The 12,518-nt window shown below is 37.1% G+C and overlaps 1 protein-coding gene across 1 annotated transcript; it reads left to right on the top strand.

Annotated features, from left to right (window-relative positions):
• Positions 1-3,706: 3,706 nt before the first annotated feature.
• On the top strand, positions 3,707-11,717 carry LOC107602152 (signal transducer and activator of transcription 1-like). Its single transcript, XM_016294564.1, has 23 exons — positions 3,707-3,803; positions 4,207-4,334; positions 4,461-4,605; positions 4,725-4,820; positions 4,904-4,993; positions 5,123-5,201; positions 5,347-5,441; positions 6,253-6,404; positions 6,679-6,837; positions 7,055-7,147; positions 7,264-7,323; positions 7,412-7,441; positions 7,794-7,884; positions 7,994-8,032; positions 8,113-8,196; positions 8,297-8,395; positions 8,483-8,611; positions 8,702-8,770; positions 9,062-9,156; positions 9,965-10,104; positions 10,203-10,391; positions 10,880-10,961; positions 11,048-11,717. The coding sequence occupies exons 2-23, from the start codon at positions 4,207-4,209 to the stop codon at positions 11,073-11,075; spliced, it is 2,172 nt and encodes a 723-aa protein (XP_016150050.1). The 5' UTR covers positions 3,707-3,803; the 3' UTR covers positions 11,076-11,717.
• Positions 11,718-12,518: the final 801 nt, after the last annotated feature.

Raw genomic sequence — 12,518 nt, forward strand, 5'->3', positions numbered from 1 at the left:
CTGGGGTTTAGAGTTCAGTGGTGGCAAAAGAGGAGAGGGGGGCAAAGTCGAGAGGGAGTTCAGCTTCCTGGCAGCCTGATGGATGAAGCTGTTCTTTAGTCTGCTGGTCCTGGCCTGGAGAATCCGCAGTCTCCTCCCTGATGGCAGCAGACTGAAGAAGCTGTGTGTTCAGTGGGTGGGATCACCTGCAATGCAGAGGGCTTTGCAGGTGAGTTGGCTTCCATAAATGTCCTGGAGGGAGGGGAGAGAGACACCAACGATTTTCTCAGCTGCTCTCACTATGCGTTGAAGTGACTTGCAGCAGGACGCTTTGCAGGCGCCATACCACACAGTGATGCAGCTCGTCAGAATGCTCTCAACGAGAGGGAGTTCAGCTTCCTGGCAGCCTGATGGATGAAGCTGTTCTTTAGTCTGCTGGTCCTGGCCTGGAGAATCCGCAGTCTCCTCCCTGATGGCAGCAGACTGAAGAAGCTGTGTGTTCAGTGGGTGGGATCACCTGCAATGCAGAGGGCTTTGCGGGTGAGTTGGCTTCCATAAATGTCCTGGAGGGAGGGGAGAGAGACACCAACGATTTTCTCAGCTCACTATGCGTTGAAGTGACTTGCAGCAGGACGCTTTGCAGGCACCATACCACACAGTGATGCAGCTCGTCAGAATGCTCTCAATGGTGCCTCTGTAGAAGGTGCACATGATGGGGGCCAGGGCTCTGTTATTTAGACATTTTCAGTTGGCGGTAGCCATTGACTCGCATATCATGGGGAAAAAATACTGGGAGTCGATGGCTACCGTCAACTGGTTAGGAATAAGCCAGTAGAACACAAGTTCAACACTGTTTAGCAATGGAAAAAAACAATGAAGCACAAATGATAGTTTATCTAACATAATTTTACTTATTAGCATGGAGGATCATCAAAGGTCAGCAGCAAAGACATTGGTTAATAAAATGGGATTAAATACATAAAGGATATTTGTGTTATTTAACATTTAATTATAGTTTGCGTCACATTCTGAGTTTGCATTTCACTGTTGTAATTCGTTTAGATGAATCTTGAATCTGTTTTTTTTTTGTGTGAGATGAATTAATGCATGTTCACATTTAGTCTAGAACTACAGTAACATGTTTACACAGCGCACACCGCTGTACTTCCGATTTCTCTCAATATGGGGACAGGAGACTTGTCAGTCAATAAATGGGAAAACAAAGTACCTTGCGTTACTTATTTGAAAAAAATAATTTCAAAACTAACGCGTTACTTAGTTACTTGAAAAAAGTTATCTATTTGCGTAACTCGCGTTACTTTACCCCCAACAGTTTCTTAAATCCTAAATTTCATTCGGTTTGTCTTTTATAATATCGTGTAGCGTCTGGACCACTCCAACACACAATATATATTTTGTTAGCTAGATTTCACAAATACTTTGTAACACCCCAGGACGCCGAACAAGACCCTGGTTTCATGGTAACCCGATACATTTACAACCTTGTGGAATGCGAGCCGGCTCTCAGCTGCTTTCTCCAGAGCTAAGGGGTACAAATGCACAGGAGAAATGGACTGTTCTACTAATTAATTCATAGGAAAACCTTCTTTGAATGAACACCCATTTTCTTCAGCTTTAACTAACAAAAATCGGGAAGTGGCTTAGAAAACCCTAAGTGGCTATTCTAGTCGAATTCTAGCTAAAGTTTTTTTTTTTTTTGCTTACGGAATTTGTTGCAATCTGGCCCAGTTCCTTAATGACATCATCCTCCAGGAAGTGACATCATTTTGGTGGGTAAACAACAGCGTAAACATCAGCAAATATTTGCAAAGGATTTTGTGATGTAAGAAGGATTGTTTCACTATAAAGCTGCATCTGGTTTCCCCCTTTATAGAACCACTTCCTTAAATTACAACACGAGCATTCATTCATTCAACGTTTTTCAACATATTCACAAGAAGAATGACTCATATCTGGTAAAATCATTTTAATGTACGTTAAACGGTAGTCGTATCCAGTGTTGGGGAAAGTTACTTTTAAAAGTAATGCATTACAATATTGCGTTACTCCATAAAAAATGTACTAATTACGTTACTTAGTTACTTTTTATGGAAAGTAATGCGTTACGTTACTTTTGCGTTACTTTTAAAATCTGGACAGGGCTTGCTTGTTTGTTTTTAAAATAATTTTTTTTTATTTTTTATAAATTTACGTCCGTACAGTAGAATGCAGAAGAAGACATTTCAACACACTTCAGCAATAAAAAAAGACACAAATGTTGTCTAGAGTAATTTGTGCTTATTAGTGGTTGAACTGGATCATCGAAGGTCAGAAGCAAAGACATTGCTTAATAGAATGGGATTAAATACATAAAGCATATTTGTGTTGTTTAACATTTAATTATTGCAGGTTTGCGTCATATTCTGAGTTGCATTATTTTTTATTCATTTTGAGGAATACTGAATCTGTGTTTTTGTGTGTGTGTGTGAGATGAATTAATGCATATTCATATTTATTTTAGAACTACAGTAACATCTTCTGATTTCTCTCAACATGCGGACAGGAGAGCAGTCAAGCAATACATTTGAAAAAAAAAGTAACCTGCCTTACTTATTTGAAAAAGTAACTCAGATATTCTCTTGTAAATTAAAAAGTAATGCGTTACTTTACTAGTTACTTGAAAAATGTAATCTGATTACTTAACTCATGGTACTTGTAATGCATTACCCCCAACACTGGTCGTATCTATTTCTATCCGTTTGTGCTTCTACATTTAAAACAAAGCACATGGACAACCAGGGGGTCTCCTTAAAATATCCAGTGGCGTGTAGTAAAATAATATGGAATTGACGTAAATCCAAGTTTCGTTTCTCTGTTTAGGTCTCGCTTTCTCAGAAAACGCGTGCTTGCCCGGTGGCTGTGCCTTGAGTTTCACAACCCCCCCCCCAAACAGAGGATCAGCGTGATCCACATAAGGTCAGTGATGCATCAGAGATGTCTATTCCTTTTTCTTTTAAGATAATAATCAGTACTGCTTAGGTGATTATGAACGGCTTTTATCTAATTATCAAACTTAATTTAATAATAGTCTAGTGATTCGCTAAGTTTCTGTTTTCACATCAGTTCCTATTCTGTGATCAGCGTGACAGTAGAGGGAGGGCTGCGCTTGCCGAGAACAGCCATTCGCTAAAGGTGCGCGGCTTAGCGTACGCTCTAGAACATGATTGGTTTTTATCGCTGGTGTATTTGCATATGGTAATTAGAGCATTCCGATTGGCCTACAGTGCCGATGGGGGCTGTAACCTGCGTTCCCCCAAACAGAGGATCAGCGTGATCCACATAAGGTCAGTGATGCATCAGAGATGTCTATTCCTTTTTCTTTTAAGATAATAATCAGTACTTCTTAGGTGATTATGAACGGCTTTTATCTAATTATCAAACTTAATTTAATAATAGTCTAGTGATTCGCTAAGTTTCTGTTTTCACATCAGTTCCTATTCTGTGATCAGCGTGACAGTAGAGGGAGGGCTGCGCTTGCCGAGAACAGCCATTCGCTAAAGGTGCGCGGCTTAGCGTACGCTCTAGAACATGATTGGTTTTTATCGCTGGTGTATTTGCATATGGTAATTAGAGCATTCCGATTGGCCTACAGTGCCGATGGGGGCTGTAACCTGCGTCAATATTTCATATTTTACCATTATGGGGGTCACTGAAGAGAATATAAGTCTGAAGCAGACACAGTTTAGTCTACTTGTATCGTGTGTATTGTTGCTTAGCCTGAGATATACTGCTTTTGTGCCTTGACCCAACTTCTATGTTGAAAGGTAATTTTCTGCTGTTATCTAAGCGTTCGTTCTTTTTGTAAAGGCTGTGGGAAACGGACTAATTTAATGTAATAATATGTAAAGCAGTTTGCTCTGTTTGTAATGCAATGAAACCTAAGTATAAAAATACTTATAAATAATACAAATTAAAAATATTTTTTTTATTAAAATATTACAATTACATTTTTTTATGAAAGTGTGATAAATTATTAAATATGAACACATTTGTGCCTTTTTCTAACACATTTTATTATAGTAACTATTATTGTTGGCTTAATGTCAAACGTTAACACAACTGCACATAAACAAGGTACTATGTGACAAATTGATTAAACACAGGCAGGATGTTGCAAGTAAACGCTCTTGCACTATTTCATATGCGATTATGCTTTTATGTTTTCAGATGACACTCTGGAGCCAGCTGCAGCTGCTGGACTCTCTGTATTTAGAGCAAGTGGACCAGCTTTACGATGAGGCTTTTCCAATGGAGATCCGACAGTATCTCAGTCAATGGATTGAGAGTCACGACTGGTGAGAATTGTTTTAATTTAATGCTTCATTTGTAGTTATTGAATGTATTATCCAGTTGCAAATTAGAATTTCAGTATCATGAATTGCATGCAAATCATATCTGTGACACATTATTGTTGGTTGCAGGGAATCAGTTGCAAGTAACGTATCTTTGGCAACCCTGCGCTTCCATGAACTCCTAAACCAACTGGATGAGCACTACAGCCGTCTCAACCTAGGAAACAACTTCCTTTTACAGCATAATATACGCAAAATTAAGCGTAACCTACAGGTGCAATTTTTATATTGTTTTTCTTACAATATTACATTCAATATACATTAATAATATACTTGATTTCATTATTCTAAAATAAAATGGCCGAGCTAATGTAAATAATCGTCTCACATTAGGAGCACTTCCAGGAGGATCCTGTTCACATGGCTATGATCATAGCTAGCACTTTGAATGAAGAAAGAAAGATACTGGAAAATGGACTTAGAACTCAAGTAAGGCTTTTAGTCTTGCATTACAGCTGTCATTTCAAACCTGCACATGTGTTTATCATTCATCTTAGTAAATTTGCTTTTAGGGTAAAGGTGGCTCATCACTGGGGAGTATCACGATGGAACAGCAAAATGAGTTGGGCAATAAAGTCAACAATTTGAGAACGAGTGTCCAGGTAAACCATCTCAGTGAATAATGACATGGTTTTGGGTCTTTACCACAAACACGTTTTAAATGACACCGGCTTACAAGTAAATACATTGTTTCAAACAGCTGCACTTGTGGAATATTTATTTGCTTCTAGGAAATAGAACAGGACATTCAGGTTCTGGAGGATGTGCAAGACGAGTACGACTTCAAGAGAAATACTTTGCAGAGTCGAGGTAACAGTAGATACATTTTTAGCATTTCGCTCCTGGTATTAACTCATACTTTGTGATATATTTGGTTAGATCAATGTTGTGAACATAAACAGTATGAATTTACACGAATGAGAAATGGTATGGATTGGTATTTTTATATTTTCAGTGGAAGTGGAAATGAATGGCCAGATAACAAAAGAGATCCAGCAGGAGGAAATGGCAATTAGACAAATGTTTGTTGGGCTGAGCATGAAAAGAGAGGTAGGTCAAGATTTCAGTAATATATCTCTACATAGATTTAGCTGAAAGATTGAGCTCAGGAATATTCACATCTGTAGGAATGTGCAACTAAAGTCTGCATTAAACAGAATTTGCGATAGTCTTTTCTTTTCTATTGTGACGTTAATCTAAGCCTCCAAGGATAACACAACAAAAAGTGTAACATGAGACCAAAGGCCGTTTTTTGTGTTTTTTTTTAATAGCTGTATACGCTGAATAAATTGCTTTTGTGGGAGAACAGCTTTTCAAACAGCTAATCTTCAACATGTTTGACATCAAACATTCATTTCAGATCAGTCTGTTTTTAAAGATTATATCAATAAAAGTGCTGTTTTATAAGAGAAGTCATGTACTACAGGTAGGATTCAGTTCATGGTATTTCTCAATCTTTTCTATGGTATCTGTAAAAACTGATTGACTGTCGCACAGCTGACTTCAAGGCTGTAATGTGATTATCAAGTTGGTGTTAAGCTTTCTCCAATGGTAGATTTGCAGACTTTGGTACCTCTCAATAATAAGACCATCTCTGGCTTCTCAAACTAGAACAGATGTAGGGCGGGACTTGATTTTATCCATCGAGAATTGATTGGATCGTTTGATCGTTCCCACCCTTACACCAGTAAACGTGTCATCTGAGAAGAGAGATGTCGTGCAAGAGGGAGGGGAAGTTATTTTGATTAAAGATTACAAAGGCGCATGAATATAAAAAAATGTCAGTGTTGATTTTAATGTGACTTTAATGTTTCTTCAGTATCATATTTTTTTCTTAAATCTAGCATATATATGTGTACAGGTGGTGATAAAAGAAATCGCTAATGCACTGACTCTAGCCGAGCAGATGCAGCTCACACTCATATCAGAAGAGTTACCTGAGTGGAAGAAGAGACAGCAGATGGCTTGCATCGGCGGGCCGCCCAATGCCTGTCTGGACCAACTGCAGAGCTGGTGAGAACTTCTAGGGGGCGCTTCAAATGACCTGTAAACAAAATAATGACCAAATAAAATATTTGATATCTAAATAATTTGATATTATTTCATTAGAAATAAAATCCTTGAAATTACAAGTTGTTCCATAAGGCTATTAATAAAAGTATTTCTATATCCGACGTAGTTTCAAACTGGAGCTGATAAGCTCATATTGTCCTTTATGTTGTTTGGTGCTGTCCGTGGTACTGATATATTATTTTTATAATTAGCTAATACATGACTTGTGATCCAGGTTCACAGTGGTGGCAGAGTGCTTTCAGCAGATCCGTCAGCAGCTGAAGAAAGTTCAGGAACTGGTGCAGAAATTCACCTACAACAATGACCCCCTCACTCTGGGCAAGAGCCAGCTAAATGACCAGGCCCTTGCACTCTTCAAAAACCTTATATTAAAGTAATATGCGATACTTTATCCATTCATACATTTCTGTGTTTTTATATGTAGAGCACAAGCTGTAGAAAAAAATAACATTTGGGTACTGATGGGAGGATTTGTGGGCTTAAAGGTTCACAGGGGAATGTGAATATATTTTGTGATACAAAAAAGTAGATACACTTCTGAAAGATTCTAGTCTTGAACAGGATGGCAGCGGTTGTAATATGTCTTTCAGTTCTCTTGTGGTGGAGAGACAGCCTTGTATGCCGACACATCCTCAGAGACCCTTGGTGATAAAAACAGGAGTTCAGTTCACAGTCAAGATCAGGTGGGTTTCTTTGAAGTTACCGTCGATAACACTGTGCTGTCCCTTATTTTAATTGATGGTAAATGACTGAGAAAAAGCCTTTAATTTCAGTGATGTCGATGTGTATTATTTTGTAGATCACTAGTCAAACTCCCTGAAATGAACTGTCAACTCAAAGTAAAAGTCTCTATTGACAAGTAAGCAAAACCTCCCTATCTATCTATCTATCTATCTATCTATCTATCTATCTATGTATTCATACAGTAATTTGTTTTTCTTCTGTAGAGATTTAACAGAGAAAGACACAGTAAAAGGGTACGTAACATATTACGAAGAAACTCATAACACAAGTGTGATTTATTACTATAATGTGATGTTTGGAATGAGCCAATGCATATAGATACATAGCACAACAACCACAAAAATGTCTGCATTTGACAAAAGTCCAAACCTGCAACAATATTACTAACTGTATTGTATAGTCCTGCACAGTGATCATTATAATAATCAGAAGATAAGCTTGAAATGCAAAATGTAAACCCTAATTATTAAATTATTCTGTTTTCTAAATAAACAAATGTATTATTTATCAAGAACCACCATCAGCATTTGTATGCATGCCGTTAAAGCTCAAATAATCCAAATCGTCTGTTCTCTGATGTCCTAGATGTAGGAAATTCAACATTTTAGGAACATTTTCTAAAGTTATGAACTTAGAGGAATCCAGTGGATGTCTAGCAGCTGAATTTCGTCATTTGGTAAGATGTGAAAAACAAACATATTGCTGCTAATAATAAATACAATATAATGTCTAACTGAACGTTTATTGTTGATAAACTGTTAATTCTTTCCCTCTGATTACCACAGCAATTAAAAGAGATGAAAAGTAACAACAGAACCAATGAGGTAGGCCAAAAAACACATACAGTGATGTCAAATAAAAATGAAGTGAAGGAATTGCTGATGTTTTTCCCTTTTTATTACAGACTTCTCTCATCATTTCTGAGGAGCTGCATGTACTTAACTTTGAAACTCAACTCATTCAGCCAGAACTGTGTGTTGATTTATCGGTAAAGTACTCTGAAATGTAGCTACCTATTGTGACATATCAACTGTAGAGTAGACCAGACAAGTAATTCTGACCAGACCTGTTTTTTTGTTATTAAACAGATCACATCACTTCCTGTTGTGGTGATCTCCCATGTGAATCAGTTACCTAGTGCCTGGGGCTCCATCTTATGGTACAACATGCTCTGCTGTGAACCCCACGTATGGCCATTTCCCCTAATCAATGTTTTTGTCTTCTATTGAGGTTTACATTTTGACTATTGCTGTCTATTTCTCTCTCTCTCTCAGAATCTGTCGTTCTTCTTGAATCCTGCACCTGTGAAATGGGGGCAGCTTTCAAAGGTCTTAAGCTGGCAGTTTTCTTCTGCCACTAAACGAGCGCTGAACTCTGAGCAGCTGAGAACGCTGGCCGACAAAGTTCTTTGAGTGAGTTTATATGTGCTTTATTTTACCTCTTGAAATGGCAGTAAATGCTCATATAGTTCCAATACACAGCACTACATTTAGTATCTGTTTTCAGGTCATGAAGCCCAAGCTGACCCTGAAGGTCTCATCCATTGGAATACATTTTGTAAGGTGAGTTTATAGAAACAGTTCAAACAAAAGCAAGAACGTTACTTTCGTTTTCTTTAACATTTTGTTTGTTCCTCTGCTGTCACCACATGATTTACTGCTAAACCAAAACTTAGTGAGACCACAAAGAACAGCTGTGCTTTCAGAACTCGAAACTAACTGAATATATGTTATATTATTTTTATTTTAAAGGGAAGTGCAATAAATATCGTCACATCAACATTGATGAAGCAAAGCCAATGCTTTAGCTAATAAAATGGAAGCAGAGTAAATAACTTGTGTGTTTTCACCTAGATGTCTCCTAATGAGAGGGGTGTACCATTCTGGCTGTGGATCGATGGAATTCTGGATCTTATTAAAAGACACCTGCTCAATATCTGGAATGATGGGTAAGAGTTCCATCGTTACAGACAATGGAACAAATACAGTACCATCTAGGGCTGGAACAATCAGTCTTCTATATATAAGAATCCGTTCCATTTTAGATGCGCACAAATTTAGCCAATATTTATTATTATTACTGTAGATTTTTTAAAGTCCTAGAATTCTAAAACATATGAAGAGTTCAGATGCAAAGGCCTCTAAGTGCCGTCTGAAATTTTCATCAAAAATAAGCATTTTGATCAGACTCCTATGTTTAGGTTCAGTAGTTTTACATTTACATTACATTACAGATGCTTTTATCCAAAGTGACTTACAAATGAGGACAATGGAAGCAATCAAAATCAGCAAAAGAGCAATGATACACAAGTGCTATGACACATCTCAGTTAGCTTAACACAGTACATGTAGCAAGTTTTTTTTTTTAATTCTATAATAAATAAAAAAAACAATAGAGCAAGCTAGTGTTATCAAGGCTTTTTTTGCTTTTTGTTTGTATAATAAATATTTTATAATAAAAAAATTATTATATAATAAATAAAAAACAGATAGAATACAAATGAATTAGAATATAGAGTGAAAACAATAGAATTAGAATAGAGAGTGCTAGAGTTATAGGGTCAAATAAAGTTATTTTTATTTATTAGAAATAATTGTACTCAAATAACCCGAAACAGCATGATAGTATGCCAACATCTCCATTTTCTAAAGATATATTCCAATTTATAGTACTGTAACTGCCATGAACATAGAAGTTTCTTTGACATTGTTATCCAGTCCAATTTTATCTTTTTTGTTTTTTTCACATATACACAGGTATATTATAGGGTTTTTGAGTAAAGAGCGAGAGAAGGCTTTGTTGAGCGACAAACTCCCGGGCACTTTCCTTCTGCGCTTCAGTGAATCCTGTCGAGACGGAGCAATCACCATCACATGGGTGGAGTATTCACAGGACGGTGTGTGCTGGTTTGAATTGGAGTATTTGATCATTTATTTATTTATATATCTGTCTTGCAGTCTTTTAATATACATGAATGAATGTCATCAAATACAGGTGAACCTAAGACACATTCAGTGAAGCCCTACACTAAATCAGATCTGGCGTCGATTTCCTTGCCTAACGTCATCCGTGACTACACCCTCACTGCTGCACAGAAGATTCCGGTGAACCCCCTCGTCTACCTTTACCCAGACATCCCAAAAGAAGACGCCTTTGGTCGCTACTATATCAGCTCTTCTGATGGTAGATATTCTTTATTTAACCATTCATTCATTCATTCATTCAAAAGAAAGAAGGCAAGATAAGAGTGTAAAACTGAAACAACAGATGTCAATAGCCTGCTACATAAGATTACCATGCAGATCTTAAGGGTACAACATCACAAAATAAATACACTGTATGTATTTTAATATATTATAGGACATTTTTCTTCTAAATGTATATATACATACAGTATATGGTGATGTCATTGCATTAAATAACAACATGTTGAACCAAGTGCCATTTCTTTTTTTCTCTTTTCCAAGCAAAATGGTTGTCAAACCTAACAAATTTCTATTTTGTCATGGTAGAAAACAATACTACTGTTCACAAAGACTATTTGGGGACTTTGCTGTTGTAAAATGTTAGTGGAACATCCTCAAAAACTTTTTTAACAGTATGTTAGAGAGCATGTCTGTGTGTGTTGTCAATATCGTCATGCCTTACATTACTGATCTTTTGTCCCTCAGATACAGAACAGATGGAGATAGACAAACCTAAGTCATATATCAGGCCATATATAGGCAGGCGCATCATTTCTGTGTCAGATGAGTAAGTTATTACTTTTCTTTTTTTTCTACTTCATATTTTTCTATTTACTGAAAAACAATATTCATGTCTTATTTATCTGTTTTTAGACCTTTTTCAAGACCCTGTAAGTGTTAGAGCACCTCAAGGCAGAACTGATATGAGGAACGTTTCTCCACCAATGCATCTAAGTGTAATGCAGAGCTTTTTTTATGGAGGAAAATTAATCTGTTTCTAGAAGTATTGAATCTGGCACACAGATATCTATAATGAATAATGGAAACAAATGGTGATGCCCTTTTCTATATATAAGGATCTACTACATTTATTCTCTACTTGTGTGAAGAAGAGGAGCCATTTTCTTCTGTGAAATTATAGAATACATTTAAAACAGTGTAATCCTGTTCTTTTTGTTTGTATGTTTGTTTGTATAAAAATGTGAACATATTGTAAAGAAACTTGCATGTTGCATGGATTTGAATTTTCTGTGTACCAGTCACTCAGATAAAGATACTGTCGACATGGATATATATATGTTTCTGTGAAGACATTTGTTTGTGATAAGGACATTCTTCTCCATCACTTATTTATTTTTTGCACATTAAAATATCTTTAAATACAATTGTCTTATGAACATGTACACACACAACAACAAGATACAGTCTAACAGAAATAAACATCAACCTACCTTCAGTCAGAAATACTGCTACAGATCCAAGCCAGGTCAATTAGGCAATGTTACATACTGTCATGTGAAGTAAAAATAAAGACTAAAATAAAACAGCAGTTTCACGTTTTCATCCATTTTTTTCTCCAGATGGAAATCTTTATGAAGCTTAAAGGGATAGTTCACCCAAAAATGAAAATGTGATGTTTATCTGCTTACCCCCAGGGCATCCAAGATGTAGGTGACTTTGTTTCTTTAGTAGAACACAAACGAAGATTTTTAACTCAAACCGTTGCAGTCTGTCAGTCTTATAATGGAAGTGAATGGGATTCACGGCTTTGAGAGTCAAAAAAAAACATACACAAACAAAACCAATTTAAAACCTGCAGCTCGGGACGATACACTGATGTGTAAAGACACGAAACGATCAGTCTGTGCAAGAAACTGAACAGTATTTATATAGTTTTTTACCTCTGGTGCACTGCAATGTCTGAACTGTCCTGAGCGCGTCCTCGACAGCCGGTGTGAGGTGTCTTCTTCTTGCTTTACGGCGGATCGCAGACTTATAAGTGCATTACCGCCACCTATCTCTCAAATGGACCATTAACAGTCCTAATTGAGATTGTAGATACTGTCTGTCTGTCTATCTATCTGTCTGACTGTCTGTCTGGCTGTGTGTCTGTCTGTCTGACTATCTGTTTGTCTGTCTATCTATCTGTCTGACTGTCTGTCTGTCTGACTGACTGTCTGTCTACCTGTCTGTCTGGCTGGGTGTATGAGTGTCTGTCTGTCTGGCTGTGTCTGTCTGTGTGACTGTGTCTGTCTGTCTGTGGCTGTATGACTGTCTATCTATCTGTCTGTCTGTCTGTCTGTCTGACTATCTGTCTGTCTATCTGTAAGACTCTCTGTCTGGC

This window comes from Sinocyclocheilus grahami, unplaced genomic scaffold (genome assembly GCF_001515645.1).
Source record: "Sinocyclocheilus grahami isolate Dianchi unplaced genomic scaffold, SAMN03320097.WGS_v1.1 scaffold320.1, whole genome shotgun sequence".
NCBI classification, from domain to species: Eukaryota; Metazoa; Chordata; class Actinopteri; order Cypriniformes; family Cyprinidae; genus Sinocyclocheilus; species Sinocyclocheilus grahami.